The sequence below is a fragment of the Accipiter gentilis genome, chromosome 12 (assembly GCF_929443795.1).
Source record: "Accipiter gentilis chromosome 12, bAccGen1.1, whole genome shotgun sequence".
In the NCBI taxonomy this organism is placed as follows: domain Eukaryota; kingdom Metazoa; phylum Chordata; class Aves; order Accipitriformes; family Accipitridae; genus Astur; species Astur gentilis.
Window position 1 is genome coordinate 35,372,297 of NC_064891.1, and position 14,719 is coordinate 35,387,015.

The 14,719-nt window shown below is 43.2% G+C and overlaps 2 protein-coding genes across 4 annotated transcripts in view; both read left to right on the plus strand.

Annotated features, from left to right (window-relative positions):
• Positions 1-6,131, plus strand: part of DNAJB14 (DnaJ heat shock protein family (Hsp40) member B14) — a 28,596-nt gene extending 22,465 nt beyond the window's left edge. For all 3 annotated transcript variants that reach the window (XM_049814911.1, XM_049814913.1, XM_049814912.1), the window contains 2 exons: positions 1,106-1,278; positions 4,087-6,131. In XM_049814911.1, coding sequence (XP_049670868.1) covers positions 1,106-1,278; positions 4,087-4,211 — 298 coding nt within the window. In that variant the 3' untranslated portion in view covers positions 4,212-6,131. The remainder of the gene's footprint in view (positions 1-1,105; positions 1,279-4,086) is intronic.
• Positions 6,132-9,032: 2,901 nt separating this feature from the next.
• On the plus strand, positions 9,033-14,194 carry LAMTOR3 (late endosomal/lysosomal adaptor, MAPK and MTOR activator 3). The gene is made up of 7 exons (XM_049814929.1): positions 9,033-9,080; positions 9,338-9,397; positions 9,588-9,622; positions 10,337-10,395; positions 11,317-11,450; positions 12,529-12,592; positions 13,333-14,194. Exons 2-7 carry the CDS (start codon positions 9,389-9,391, stop codon positions 13,404-13,406), a joined length of 375 nt encoding a protein of 124 aa, XP_049670886.1. The 5' UTR covers positions 9,033-9,080; positions 9,338-9,388; the 3' UTR covers positions 13,407-14,194.
• The last annotated feature ends 525 nt before the right edge of the window (positions 14,195-14,719 follow it).

The window sequence follows — 14,719 nt, forward strand, 5'->3', positions numbered from 1 at the left end:
CCTTCCATTAGTTGGTCCTTGATTTCCCATAATGAGGAAAGGGAGGGCAGGTATAGACGAAGCAGAACAAAACTTGAAAGTTAGGTACTAAGAACATGCTGTGAGAATGTAATGGAGAAAAGAGGTCAGCAATACCTGGTGTTTAGGAGGTCTTCTAATACAAGGCAGTGGGTCCATGCAATGTAGCATGTTGCAAAGGTGTTTGCACCTCCAAGGCTCATTATTCTTTTAGGGGTCAGCTGTGCTTGTAGCAGGTGAAGTGCTTGAAAGCAATTTTATCATCCTCATTTAAGTTTTGAACTAGATGAGGGCTGGGGAAATTGTCTAGTCTTTGCTTCATTCTAGGTGATGGCAAAATAGCTTATCTTCATTTACTTGCAAAGAATTCTACTAGTGAAACTTACCTGTTTCATACAGTACGATATATAAACCTTTTTTCCTTGAGACAAATCAATAACATCAATCAATCAAGCATGCAACTAGCTAGCAGACTGAGCCCACTCGCCACAACCATTTTAAAGGTCCTTAGCTCCTTGCAGAGCTCTCAGCCCACAACGAAGTTTTCTTTTCTACTCTCTTATTTTTCAGAGTTCTTTATTTCCAGTGTGTGATGTTTTTCCCTTCTGTAGCTAAGCTGTTGTGATGCTTATAAACACTTCTCTGCCAAAATGTTTGTGCACAATCTTTGATTTTTAATCTGCAGAATGCCAGCAGGAAAATGGGTTTGTAAGGGCTGGCAGAAAACACTTTAGAATGGAGATGCCTGCACTGGGTTGCTACAGAATAGTGACCTGTTTTTCTTTCTGTTGAGTTTGAATGTAATTTCCTATTACCAAAGCTCATATTTGCCTAAAGAGGTATGAAACAAGTTTCTTACTAAAGTGGGTTTTTTTCAAGATCAAGGGTTAAGCGACAGAAGTTTAGTGTTCAGGTAAACGTAGTAATTTTGTTCTCTGGCAGATTATACAGCCGTTCTTTTCATGACTTGTCTTGAATGGCAAATTCGGTAATGTGTAATAGCAATTGTTTTAAAAGTGTATTTGTAGTGTAAAAAAAAAAGAAATAAATATCTAGTCTCTCTCCCCCTGCCCCTCTTTTTTTGCAGAAGTACAGGGCAAACCATAAAAATGAAGACAGAAAACTTGGGTGTCGTTTATTATGTCAACAAGGACTTTAGAAATGAATACAAAGGAGTGTCATTACAGAAAGTGGAAAAGAGCGTGGAAGAGGATTATGTGTCCAACATTCGTAATAACTGTTGGAAGGAGAGGCAACAAAGTAAGTTTGGTAATATGTGTAATTTCATGAAAGCATGCATTACTATAAAAAAAAAAAATTGCCTCAGGCAAGAATGAAGTGCTTGTATTATTAAGGTATCTGAATGAGGAAGCAAGTGTAAGGTTCCCTACTGTTTCTCACTTCTAAAAGTGTGCCCAGTGTCACTTAAATTCTGTGTTTTACTCCGTGATCTAACAATGATCTGCAAATCATCAGCAATTTTAACCTGCTACTCTATTATCTGTGACCATTTCTCAGAAAATTAAAGACTACAGCGAATTGATAATGAGAAAGAAATTGCTCTAAATTAAGGATGAAAGCGAAGAATTCTAATCTCTTCCACATTATTTTCTCATGGCAGTATCCCATTTCCCTAGGTGCTTTTATATAAATAAATAAATAAAACAAAAGCTTACATGGGTGTTTCCAAGGAAGGAAGAAAATAATCTGCCTCGGACCACAGTACGTACAATCACTGCTTTTCCAGGCGACCAAGGACACGCACCATGTCCTCTGAAACATCATGAACTGTAAATTAGTGCTTAATCTTTTGCCAATGCTGAATAATTTTTCTTCCTGGACTTGGTACCCTGGCTATATCAGACCTTAAAAACAGGCAGTTTTTTAGTTTACCATCTATTTTTCCAATCTAATTTAATATTATACAAGGAGCTATTTTCTTTCAGAAGACTGGAATTCAGCGTTAAAGCATAAGAATACTGAACAGCATCAGCCATCTCCAAATCATCGTCAGTTTTAACCTGTTATTCTATTATCTGTGACCATTTTGTGAGCCTTTCAAGCTCTGTGAGAACAGTGCTGCTAAAATGACATCAGTGTTGAAACCAGATGGTTTCAACTTTTCAGCTGGTAAACTTCAGTAATAGCTTACTGCATAAATAATTCATTTATGAACTGTCAGTAAACTGACCAGAAGCAAACAGAATGCTCTTCTCTGAGTGAAATCGTGTATTCCAGCACAACTTTACTCTCTGCAGTCCAGTGATGCCAAGCCTTTCAGCTGAGATGGCCCCTTAGTTTCTCCCAGTTGTAGAAGACAGCCTAGCATCACAGCTAGTCAAATGCCTGAACAGGACTGCACGCACTCATTACAGTTGGCCTGTACATACACAAATACAAACTGCATTGCCTATGCATAGCAGGCCCAGTGCTTCCTGGAGGCTTTATGCTCCTTACTCGTGAGTACACATTGCTTACGCACAAGCAAATGTCTACAGTTTTACAAATGGCCCACAGGAAAGACCTGTGGGCAGAAAACTGTGCTGGTGGGTCACATGTAAGCAAGAGAAACACCAGTGGTTTGGAGGAAAACTTTCAGATTATTGCCCAGACTACTAGATTTGGTCAGAATAATTTTTCCATGTCTTTTGAACACAGGAAATCATCAGACAACTTTGGGGTATAATTCATAAGCAAATATCAAAAACTCTTGTATTTTTTCAACTAGATTGGCCTTTGATCATCTTGAAATGTTTGTGTTTACTCTTCATGAAATGAATATCTAATTTTTCATCTACAAGTGGTGGCTAGGTGAATGATTGGTAATCGTATAATAAAATAGTTTACAAAAATGAGAGGTGGCTGTTAACAAAAAATTAAAGACAAGACATAATCCAGCAAAGTAAAAAGAGGATGTATTATTTGTACGTTTTTCAGCAGAGTGTAGATCTGGAAGGATAGTTTGCTTTTATTGACCTAGTCGTTACACTTACATTTACTGGCATGTTATATTTGCATCTCCTGTAATATATTTACTGTCCAAATATCTTTGAAAAGGCTTAGTTGATATGCAATTTCCACCTGGGGAGGGAAAGAGGAGAAAGAATACCTTTCCCATTTTTCAGCGTTTATTCTTGACATGTGTACTTTTTTAAGCATGAACAGACTCCTGGACAATGCAAAGAGGCCATGCTTCTGTATGTACATATTACTGGGAAAAATGTGATGACTGCAGAAACATCTGACCCTAGTGTAAGGAAGAAAAATAACCTGAAGGTGGTGACTGTCATGTTGTTTGCTATTTGCAATTCATCAGGTTGTGAAAACTACTGAAATGGATTTTGAGTAAGCGGCCCCTAATAGATTTTCTCTATCTAGAGAAATAGCTGATTTTGTGGTTTTACGGGTTTAAAATACCTGTTGTGTGTTGGATCTCCTTGACAGTTAAAATCTTTTCCGCGTTGATTGGCATTTGAGAATGCCTTGCTAATCCATTTTGAGTTGAAGGGATGAAAAAGATTTTATAGAATTAAAATGCTCAGCAATGTCAAGCTATTGAACACCAGCATAATACAGAGAGCTCTTTTATTAATACCTCTGAACACTGGCAGTCTGAAGCAGCATCAGTTGAAGTAATGATCTTAACATTCAGAACAGATTTTTGGGCAGAGACGAGATGCTAGATCTGTCAATAATATGCAAGATCACCAAGTGTGGCCTATATTTGTACTGTTTAATGAGGTCTGACAGAAGTAGTAGGGGATTTTTTTGGTGTGTTTTTTTTGTTTTGTTTTGTTTTTTAATCAGGTACTGCTGTATGAAATATGAGGGTGCTGGAAGGCTGTTACCACTTTCCCTGCTCAAAAAGATGAAACACTTGTGAAAATCCAGCAAAGGGAAGCTGCAGCAGTGCTGTTCAGGTGGCATCTGTGGCTAGTTAGAATAGGCAGAAAGAAAAAAGGGCGAGGATTAAACCTGAGGTGTTTTGTACAGCTCTGAGAAGGAATGCATCACGTGCAAAGTATTCAGTTTTTAACCTGAAAAATCTTTTATCTTTTTTCCTTAAAGAAACAGACTTACTTTATGCAGCAAAAGTATATCGAGATGACCGTCTCCGAAAGAAAGCAGACTCCATGTCCATGGACAACTGCAAAGAACTAGAACGGCTGACCAGCCTCTATCGAGGAGGATGAACTATAATTATACACGTACATCTTTACGTATGCAGTTATCTCTCTTGTAAATTAAGAAGAGATTTAGTTTCACCATGAATGCTGGAAAGAGGGGTGGATGTAAAACTCTACTGTGTAGCTGTTTCCAGAAACCTTATGCTGAAATATCATTTAATGGCTTCTTTACCTACTGTGAAATATAGGTAACTTTAATTGTCTAGATTTTACTTCAAAGCTTCTGTGAATTCTTTCAGCAGAGAGAATAGCTCAGAAAGGATGCTATACTTGTAGAGACTTAGTCATAGTGGTTCTCCTCTAACATAATTGCCATGTAAATATCTGTGGAAAGAACAATTTGTGTATATACAAGTTAAATGACTTTCTATTTAAAATCTCAGAAATTTAGTTCCATGCAACATTTTTGTCTCACTGATGGAATAAATAGTATGATTACATCACTCCTATTCAGATGTCAAGTGTGTGGAGTTGAAACAAGAATTTTTAATATTTTATCTCTAACTCTATGTAAAATCTTCTAGGTTTACCAGCTTAGAGGAACTTGGTATTTTTAAATATAATGGCATATATTCCTAAATATCTGTTGGGGTATATTGATCTGGTGTAGAGTAGCAGTTAGCTCTTGTAGTTTTTTAGTGTTTCTAAGCAATGCTGAGAAAACTAAGAACTACACTAATCTCTTTTCAAGGTAAATATTTGCAAATGCTGTACAGACCATTATAAGCATTGCTTTTAGTACTTGCAACAGTTTACAGCAGCTCTACCATTTGGTATTACAGTAGTAGTAAGTCCATACGTATGGTTAACATGCATCCATAGCTTCCTTAGTTTTCACTGGAAAGGTAGAGGAAAACATGCAATAGTAAAATCTTAAAGGTGAAAAAAAAAAAGGGGGGGAAACCTATTTTTTTTTCCTGGCAGGCTTCCACTTTCTTACTATTTTTTTATTCCAAGTTAGGTCCTAACACTGGTTCAATTGGCACCACAAGTGGAACAGGGAAATACTGCTAAGGACAAGCTATGTGCCTTTCAACACTTTTGCCAAGTATTTAAATGCTTTGCTAGTTTGCAGTATGCTCCTATGGTCAGAGCCATATCACTTGGCCCCGGGGCGGAAGAGGTAGGTTATGCATTTTTCTGGACCAGAATGTTGCTGGACTGACTTCCTAGAAATGAGCAAACATATCGCTCAGCTCCTACATGCAAGATCATGTAGCTCAGTGGCCTGTATGTAGAAACTAGATGTAGCCACACCTGCTGATGCAAAGAGGTGTTTTGAAGCAGCCAAGTACAATGTACTTAAAGTTTATCGAAAGTGGGTTGAAAAAGTTTTTAGGTTCAGTAGCTGATGTTTTTACATTTTAACAGTGCTATGCAGGAGAGTGTTTCTTGTATTTGAGAATGCCAGGTGGCTCATGGTAAGGGCAGTATTTTTTGTTTGAGAAAACTGCCATCTTTGAACAATGCTATCGGTTTATGCAGAGCCAAATTCTCCTAAATTGAAAGTTTAAATACTTGACTGACTTAATTGGAATTCCTTCTGATCTAGAGCAGGATTTGACTTTAGAGATAGAACAATACCATTTAGTGTAAGTGACCCAGAAATCATTTTTGCGTATATACCTTTTCTAAACTGTCCCACTGGAAATGTCCTCTACTGAATTGGTGTAACAGGAGAGAGACTAGCTGCAGGCTTTTAACTAAGCAGCTGAACCAGCATTCAAGGTGGACATCAAAGCCTGAGGCACAAAGCAGAACTAAAAGCTGCTGAAACAAAAGAAGGGTTGCTGTACTGGATGTCCTTGCTAAGATCGTAGGAAAAGCGTGCAGTAGAAATTTATGGAGAAAACGTGATTCCCCGGATTTTGTAACTGTCCAGAATGTACTGTAATTATACTAATGAAAACAAACTATCAAAGTACATATTGGTACTCCTGTGTCTTCTTAATAGAAGAAAATTGTTCCAAAGGCTTTAACAAGTACTCGGGCCTTCCCACTCACAAATGAGTCCGACCGAGCTTGCAGGTGATCTTTTAGTTAAGAGGAAAAAAGATATATAACACATTTGTCAAATATCAGAACAGTGAAGTCGGAGTGAAGAGATGGTCTTAGCAAAGCTGCTTTTAATAATCGGATGGGTTATGCCTGCCCTGCAGTTACTTCTGCTGCAGCGGAGAAGCAGGTAAATGGATGGGTGTTGAGCTGTGTTAGGTTGGTTAGATTGCTATCAGTACCTCAGCAAACTGGAATAATGCAGTGGCTGTGTCCTGTGGCAGCACAGATGTCCCAGTAGTTTAAAAGTGAGACTTAGGCTGCCACATTTCCTTGGATTATCTATTGCAATTGCCATTTTCAAAGAAGGAAACAATTAATGTATTTAAAGTGGCAGAAAAAATGCTACTTAGCATTTAACATATTAAACAGTTGCACGCTTTGAAATATGCAGAAGGATGCTGTTACTTCCTATAGCGTAAAGATTAACCTGCGCTAAATATGGCCTGCAAACATTCCTTTAATATTCCAAGTGGGTGTTTCTCTTCTTATGATTGTTACTTTTTTCTCAAGTCTGAAGGGTTTTTTTTCAGCAGTGTCATTATCTTCCCTGCTTTTGTTGAAGGAATCTGCGGGAAAGTTCAGAACAAATATTCTTATGAGCAAGATGCTAACTGAAGAGGGTGGAGTACTTGAATCTTTTCAGATGACCAAGGTGAAGTTCTCATTAAAATAAGGTATTGGAAAGAAAAGGGAGAAACAAAACTGGTTTTGAACAGCCTGACTAAAAATCCCTCAATGTTTCTAGCCACCTAGAATTAACTCCTTACTCTTTTTATTTAGTCTTTACCTGTACTTAATCTAGAATTAAAGATCGCAGAAGCATGGGTTCTTGATTTCTCCTTTAAAAGGGCAAGCAGGAAGGTCCTGCAAAAAAGTGAAAAATCTTGGCATGACTCTTTGACATGGCATAATGGAAAAGGGAGATGATTTGCATCTGCTGAAATATGACATCAGTATGTGTTCTATTTATGGAGCATCCTGAGTCACAAGCGAGTTTGGTGTTCACATCTGATGAACATTTCCCTACAAGTTCTCTGGCTGTTTAGGTAAAACAAGATTAAATTTGAATTTTTTACTTTTTATAAACAGTCTTGATTCTTTTATAAGTTTCCAAGAAAAAGTAGATCATTATAGTCACTAAAGTGTAACAGATGCATTTCAATAGGCAGCAGAGACAACTTCAGATTATATAAATTTTTAATATAATTTTGTAATGAATGCTGGATTAAAATGGGAGGGCAAGAATATGTTTTTTAATAAGGTTGTTTGTTCCATAAATTTCACTCAACCCCTAAACAGCTGTTACTCTTTCTTCATGTAGATCTGTCAAAGAGAGCAGAAGGAAGATGTAACACTAAAAGCAAACATTATGCTTTAAAAAAAAAAATAAAATAATCAGTTAATATCCAAATTCCTGAAGCTGTAACTTTAAGAAGTACTAGCTTCGCGGTTGTCTAAATCGGGTTAATAGAGTGCAGTCAGTTTTGCCAGAGGAAGCTTTGTCATAAGGAGTCGTGGCGACTGGCAGTCAGAAGGCCTGGTGCCGTGTCCCCCCTCTACTCATCATTCGTTATCACCTCGCAAGCGCCGCTGACCTCCGTGCCCTGCTTTTCCCGTGCTCCTCTGTAAACCAGTGGGTAGAGCCTGGAGGAGAGGTACCATGTAACAAATGTAAAATTTTGTGCCATATTTAGCATATGATCAAGATACTTCTGGGAGCAACCAGTACAAATGTAATAAACGTAGGAAAGAAATGCTCCGTTATAAACTATCCTTCCCATGCTTCTCCAGGATAATTGTGGGACTTCTGGGTCTGGCAGGAACTAGGTCGGATTTCTCCAGATTTTTAGAAGGAATACTAAAATACAATGTTTAGTTGCGATGTTATCCTTCACGCGGGATACACTTTTCCCGTTAGCGCTGGTTTGCTCTGTGCGTGGGACAGGAGACAAAACTCCCGCTTACATTAGCGATACAGGAGCCACCTCACAGATGCTTTTCCCTGGCTCTCAGCCATACACGATGTGACAGGAAAACAAGTGAGACTGATCGTTGAGCATCATGCCTACAAATCGTAAAAAGCCAGTTGCATTTTTAAACATTTTTAGGGCGTGGTAGGGGATGTTTTAGTAAAATGAGTGGACGAGGGTTGTCCCCGGTAGCGTTTTCAAACTCCTACCAGAAGCTCACACGTGAGAGTTTTATGGGGGTCTCTCCAGGTGCCCCTGAGCACGACCACGTCCGTACCACGGGGCTGCGTGTCCGTGGCGCGGGTGGGGAAGGAGCCACAGTCTCGGTACCTGGACAAATGTGCCCGTTCGGACAAGCCCTTCCTCTGCTGCTTGCAAAGAAGCCGCTTATCTCCGGTTGCTTCAGACTTTTTTTTGAAACTTCACCAGACTTACGCGTTCAGAGACGTGAGCAATTTTCAGCTGAGCATCTCTTTTTTTTTTTTTTTTTTCATTTTATTTTCATTTAAGCCCCAGTGACGGCACCTAAGCAAAATCTTAAGGTACCAACAGTGCGGGCTCTGTTTTAGAGAAAAAGCACAGTTACAGGCTGCGCAGGGTGGGTTTGGGGTTCTTTTTGGGGGGGGGGGGGGGGAGCCCCCCCCCCCTCCCTCCGCCCGACTGCCTCCTGCCGGCCCGGTTCGCACGGAGCCGGCGCTGCCCGAGGCGGGGGCGGGGAAGCGCTTCCGGGTTCGGGAGCGTGACGCCCGTCACGTGACAGAGGCTTAAAGGGGAAGCGGCGGCGGAGCCCAGTGCGGGTGGGCGCCCAGGGAAGCGGCAGCGCGGGGCGCGCCGGCCGCGCGGACAGGTAGGGCGGGGCGGGCGTCACACACACACACTCTCCCCCCCCCCCCCACCCCCCCTATACAGCGCGACGGTGGTCTCGGCCCAACCGCTCTCCCTTCCCGGGGCGGGTGGCGGTGGCCTCTACCACGGCAGCGGGGCGGGGGGGAGGCGGCCGGGCCTCAGGGAGGGAGCGGGCCCGCCCGCCGGCCGCTCCCCTCCTTCGACGTGGGGGCCGCTCCCGCCGCGCCGCGGGTGACCGGGCGCCTTCTCGTCTCGCAGGCCCGCGGAGGTGGCGGCGGCGGCAGCAGCAGTGCCGGCAGGCCCCCAGCCATGGCCGACGTAAGTGCGGCTCCGCGGGGCGGCTGGGCGGCGGTTGGGGCTCGGCCGGAGGCCTGGGGGGGGCGGCGGGGCGGGCTGGGCCCGGCGGGAGGGGAGGGGGAGAGCCGCCGGGGAGGGGGGGGCGCAGGGCGGCCCCCCCCCGCCCGGTTTCTGTGGCAATAAGTAACGCGCCGCCCGTCTCTGCCCCCAGGACCTGAAGAGGTTTCTGTACAAGAAGCTGCCGAGGTAACTGGCGGGGGGAGGGGGCTCCGCGCCCCTCAGGTGGCAGAGGCCATTACGGGAACCCTGCCCGACGGGGGGGGGGGGGGGGGGCTGCGAACTGCCGGCCCCGTTCGCTGTGACAGGGGGCCGGTGGCCCGGCGCGCTCGTTTCGCTCTTTAAATTGAGCTGGAAGTAGCGTGAGGCGAAGACGGCTTAGCCTTTCCCTCGCTCGCTTGAAAAGGAGTGAAGCGTGCTGCTCGTCGTGCCGTGATGAGGCGTGGAAAAGGCGTTCCTCGTGACTCGGTTGCCTAATCCTCGATAAATTCCCTTTTCGGTAACTGCTGGTTGCTGGCAACACTGAACAGCCAGGGTCTGAGATAACCTGCAAATGCAGCGAAACTGGCACTTGCCGAGCGAGGACAACGTGCAAAGGCTCTTGCTTGACTAATGCTATTCGATTAGCGGGTATCAGCCCTCTTTCTGAAGCTAAAAGTTCTGGGCAGTTTTCAGTAGCTTCGCTTTGAATTGTTCTTTTTACTGCTACTGAAATAAACAGAACATGTTTACTGCTCCTATACTAGACAGAACAAGTCCCTTTCAGTGAAACATTAAATTAGTGGAGGCATCAGTTTTTTATGTATTTTCCCCTTCCTTGCACGTTTGTTCAGGGAAAAAAATAATCTTTGCTACTAATTACTCTGCTTTTAAAATGGTGTCCTTTCTGCCATTTTTTTGCAGCGTCGAAGGTCTTCATGCTATTGTAGTCTCAGACAGAGATGGTGTGCCTGTTATCAAAGGTAACTTCAGCTTCTCGCTGTGCCCTGCAACCAAAATCCCGATTGAACAGCAGGGGGTGGAAAAGTACAGCAGAATCTTTGCTGGTTCTGCCCAATACCTGAATATCCAAAATTGAAGAATTAAATTAGACTTTTGCTTTAAGAGTTGGTTACGTACCTCTTTAAATTTATCCTTTTGTTCATGTATAAACAACGTCTTCAATAATTGTAAGCCACAGAAATTTTCCTCAGTGAACAGGGTTGGAGTGGTGTAAGGTACTTGTATCTTCGAGTCTCTCACAGGCTGATACAAAGTACTTCAGACCTTATTGGTATTTTGTTGACTTGGCTGATCTGTGCTCAGAAGCAATTGCATCCGACTTTTACACATGCTGTTTAATTTTGTTTGCTTTTTGGTACCGTAATTTTTGTCATCATATCTCTGCAGTCTTTAAGATGTTTTATGTTGCGGGTGAACTGGTTTAAGAGTACTGAGGAGTACTGATTCAAGTACTGCAGGTTATTTTTTTAATTTTTTTTTTAATGTCCAGAAGTATTTAAACACCTAGCAGAACTTGCACATCTTCACCTGTTTTCATTCAAGTGACTGTGCCAGTAATCAGTTCGAAGGCTGGAATCAGTGCAAACAGCAAGGAACGCAGAGCCAAAGTGACATCAGCACAGGCTGTGCATCGTAAAGGAAAAGACTGTTTCTTAGGCATGCTACGGAGGACGCTGGTATAACGAGCATTGATCATGTACAGAATATTAAATTATGTACTCTTCATGAAGATTGTCCTGTACTCATTGCGGAAGCCCATAAGATGTGTTACGTGTTCCCCAATACCAGATGGGCTTTTGACAGAGTGCTAAGCTGCATAAAGAGTTGTGATGCAGTCACAGATACCATGTAAAAATAAGAATTTTCTTGTTTTCTTCCAGTTGCCAATGATAATGCTCCAGAACATGCACTGCGACCTGGCTTTCTGTCCACCTTTGCCCTTGCCACAGATCAGGGCAGTAAACTAGGACTTTCTAAAAACAAAAGTATCATCTGCTATTACAATACGTACCAGGTGAGTAACCTCGGTGTGGCCTGTTCTCAGTGACGAGAGCTGTTCCTGAGCAAGGGAGAGGTGGTTTAAACTCTGCTAGATTTGCACTTGGCTGCTGTTGAAGCATTTGTGGTTTATTTCTTACACTGCTTAAATGGCTAAGCTAAACTTTTGCACTATTTTTTAAGCTTCTCTCATGTTTCTCAAAACTGAGATGTACTGGTTGAAAATGGTGAATTTTTCTGAACAGGTAGTAATCGGGGATTTGCAGCAGGTGCTGCTCATATGGCCTTCAGAATCTATTATGAAGGGTTTATGTTCTCTTTTACAAACAATATTTGTTTATAACTAGTGACACCTAAAGTTAAATAGGCATGTGCAGCCTACTTCATAGCTAATCTTGCTGCCGGTATGACTTTGAGGTAAGAAAACTTTGAAATACCAGTCACGTTTTTTTACAAACTGGTTATTTGTGTCCTGAAATCCATCATCTACTAAGTTTCTGCCCCTTCTCAAGTTCTAGTGGTCTTGAGAGCTTTTTATTATGACTGCAGTAAACTGGCCAACTGTTTAGCCTACAGTATCTACCTTTGTTTGGAAAATAAATGGGTGAATGAGTTACTTTACACACATTGAGTACATCGCTTCGATTCTCTTGATGCTACTAGCTTATTGTTGTGCTCAAGGTTCCAGTTCCCTGTTAATGGAAGAAGAGGAACTGCTGTACACAGAACAGTATGTTATAAAACAATAAACCTGCCTGCCCTCTTGTTACCTGTGGAGTGTGTGGTCTCCATGGTGTACTCTGCAGCGTTGGCAACTGAGTCAGATTTGAGGCGGATAACACTGCAGAACTCGGGAGGGAGGGAAAAGCCAGGCTTTCCAGCTGCAGGTCACTGTACTGTGGTGTAAGTTCTGTTGGTGTTTTTAACTGTGGATCTTACGAAATAGGTACACTGAAAAGTCAGCTCTGTGGCTCTGGCTCCTGCTTTTCCTTTAAATTGAGGTGGCTGCTTGTTTCGGGAAGAATTTATGTGGCGCAGCTCTGATATGCGATGTCTGTTAGCTGCTGGTTGAACACTGTTCTCTCTCCTTGCAGGTGGTGCAGTTCAATCGCTTACCTTTGGTAGTAAGTTTCATTGCTAGCAGCAATGCCAATACTGGTATGTCTTCACAAGTGTTTTAAGTATTGCAGTATTTTAAGGCCCAGGTGTTTAAATAATTGAAAATAAATTACCCAAATTTACTTCACGGTGTACTAACTTTGCTCCTGCTATGAATTTTGTCAGCGTATTTTGAAAGGGAGAAGAGAAAGGTGCAAGTAAAAATTCGTAGATTTTAGGTGACTGGCTGAAGTTGTTCCTCTGTTAGAAGCATATTTCTCCTGTGATTAACCTTACCCTTGCTGCCTGACAGTGTTCACCGTGCCAGCAATGATTGTACCGTACAAACCAGTTGTTCAGTCTCTTTCCATCAGTTCCAATTTACGTTCCGCAGTAACATGTGCGGCTTTGCCTTCTCGGTTCTGTGGGGTGGGGAAGTCCTTCAGCAGGGCACCTGGCCTTCCTCATGCGGGTGTTGCCTAATGAGAGGATGAGCAAAAGGCATTTAATTCTTGCACAGCTGCTTGGGCCTCGGTAGCTGTGGGAAGCAGCGAGGCAACCAGCAGGGCGGGAGAGAGCTGCGCTGCATGGGGTGTGCCCCTGTTGGTGCCGGGGGCTCCAGGGACCTGCCTGGGGGTACTGCCTGCTGTTCCCCTGGAGAGTGAGCAGCTCATGTGAAACTTTTCTGTGTTTTGGAAAAGACTGTCTGTGACTTGGGAGGGGAGGGAGCTGAGGGGTTTGGAGAGAGGCTTCTCAGTTACATCGTTTGATGGGATGTTCTGTCTCTTCTCTCTTTCCAGGGCTGATTGTAAGTTTAGAGAAGGAGCTTACGCCCCTGTTCGAAGAACTGAGGCAGGTTGTTGAAGTTTCTTAACCTGATGGTGTAGCCGGAGTGCAGCATCCTTCTGCAGCCCAGTGGACAGAAAGATTCAATAATCCTCAGTCAAATAACACGTCTCAGAAGAAATACCGCAGCTCCTTAGTATACTAAGTAAGAGTAAATTGTACATAGTACTGAATCTGAAACGATCTACTAGTGTGTTGTAGGTGGATGTTACTTTAGGCCATGCTTCTTGTATTGTGCAGTACTGGAGAGACCACCAAAATAGCTCCCATGGAGTTTAGCTCAGCCAGCTGAGCCAGATCGGCATGATGCTTTTGGCTCAAATGAGCAACCCACAGATCTCTTGCTTTACAGGGAACCGGGCACGCGGTGGGGTGTATTCTCAGGCCAGCCACCGCTGCGTGTTGGAAAGCAGGTCGGTTGTCTAGTGTTATCAAAGATGCAGTTGGAAGAGTATTGTGAGAGCAAGCTTACTAGCAGTGATGTGTCGGTACAATCAGTAAATATCCCGGCTTTCTTATGTGGGTGATACTTTGGCAAGGGAATGCTACTAATCTGGATGCTAGCTGCATCCTGCTTCCACTAAGAAGAAAGCTATTTCTATGAAAGCTGTTGCTTTAGGGGTTTTCCTGATGCCCAGATAAAAGCACCTGAACAATGTCTCACGTCTTCATGGGGTTTTTGTGTAATATGGTTGTGAAGATCTCATGTCTCATAGTCTTTGTGTGGGTTCATCACTGGTGACACTCTCAGTTCATTTACCCTTAGGTTTTCCTAAGTAAATAAATATAAATAAAATACAGTATTTTTAAATGACAGAGCCTGGTCCACTCCTCTGTTGCTCCATAAGACTCTACAGCACATCAGCTTTTCTGCGGAGAGAACAGGTGTCTTAATTGCTTGTAAACGTACAAAATCCTGGAGTTTACAGGCCGAAAGCTAACCCGCGTGTCTCTCAGTTGGGTGATAAGGGTGCCGAGTCCCGTGCCAATGCAGAGATGCAGACGTTGGTGCCCGCTGGCTTCCTATTGCTGGGAATCGATCCCGTGCTCTTTGCCCCGCCTTGTTCCCCCCGACATCCCCCTTGCGATGACTGCAGTGTAGCCTTCCAGCACTCAAACCAAGCACTGCTGCTCTGAGGGAGAGCTCTTGGCAGGTCTCTGCCTCAGGCTGGGAAAGGGGGTGCTGCTGCCCCCTCGCTTGTATCTCGCCCACCTTTAGCATCAGACGGGACGGGGGGAAATGGTGCTGGAAACAAGGACTGGGAATTTTGGGCTCAAAAGCTCTCCCAGAGATTCAAAGTTGTCAGTAAACCCTTTTCCATTTAAACTGAGCTCCTGGCG

What these genes read in the sequence shown, in the direction of transcription:
- LAMTOR3 (XM_049814929.1), top strand. An exon ending in CTGTACAAGAAGCTGCCGAG is followed by an intron (nt 9,623 to 10,336) that starts GTAACTGGCGGG and finishes ATTTTTTTGCAG; the next exon opens with CGTCGAAGGTCTTCATGCTA. An exon ending in GCTATTACAATACGTACCAG is followed by an intron (nt 11,451 to 12,528) that starts GTGAGTAACCTC and finishes CTCTCCTTGCAG; the next exon opens with GTGGTGCAGTTCAATCGCTT.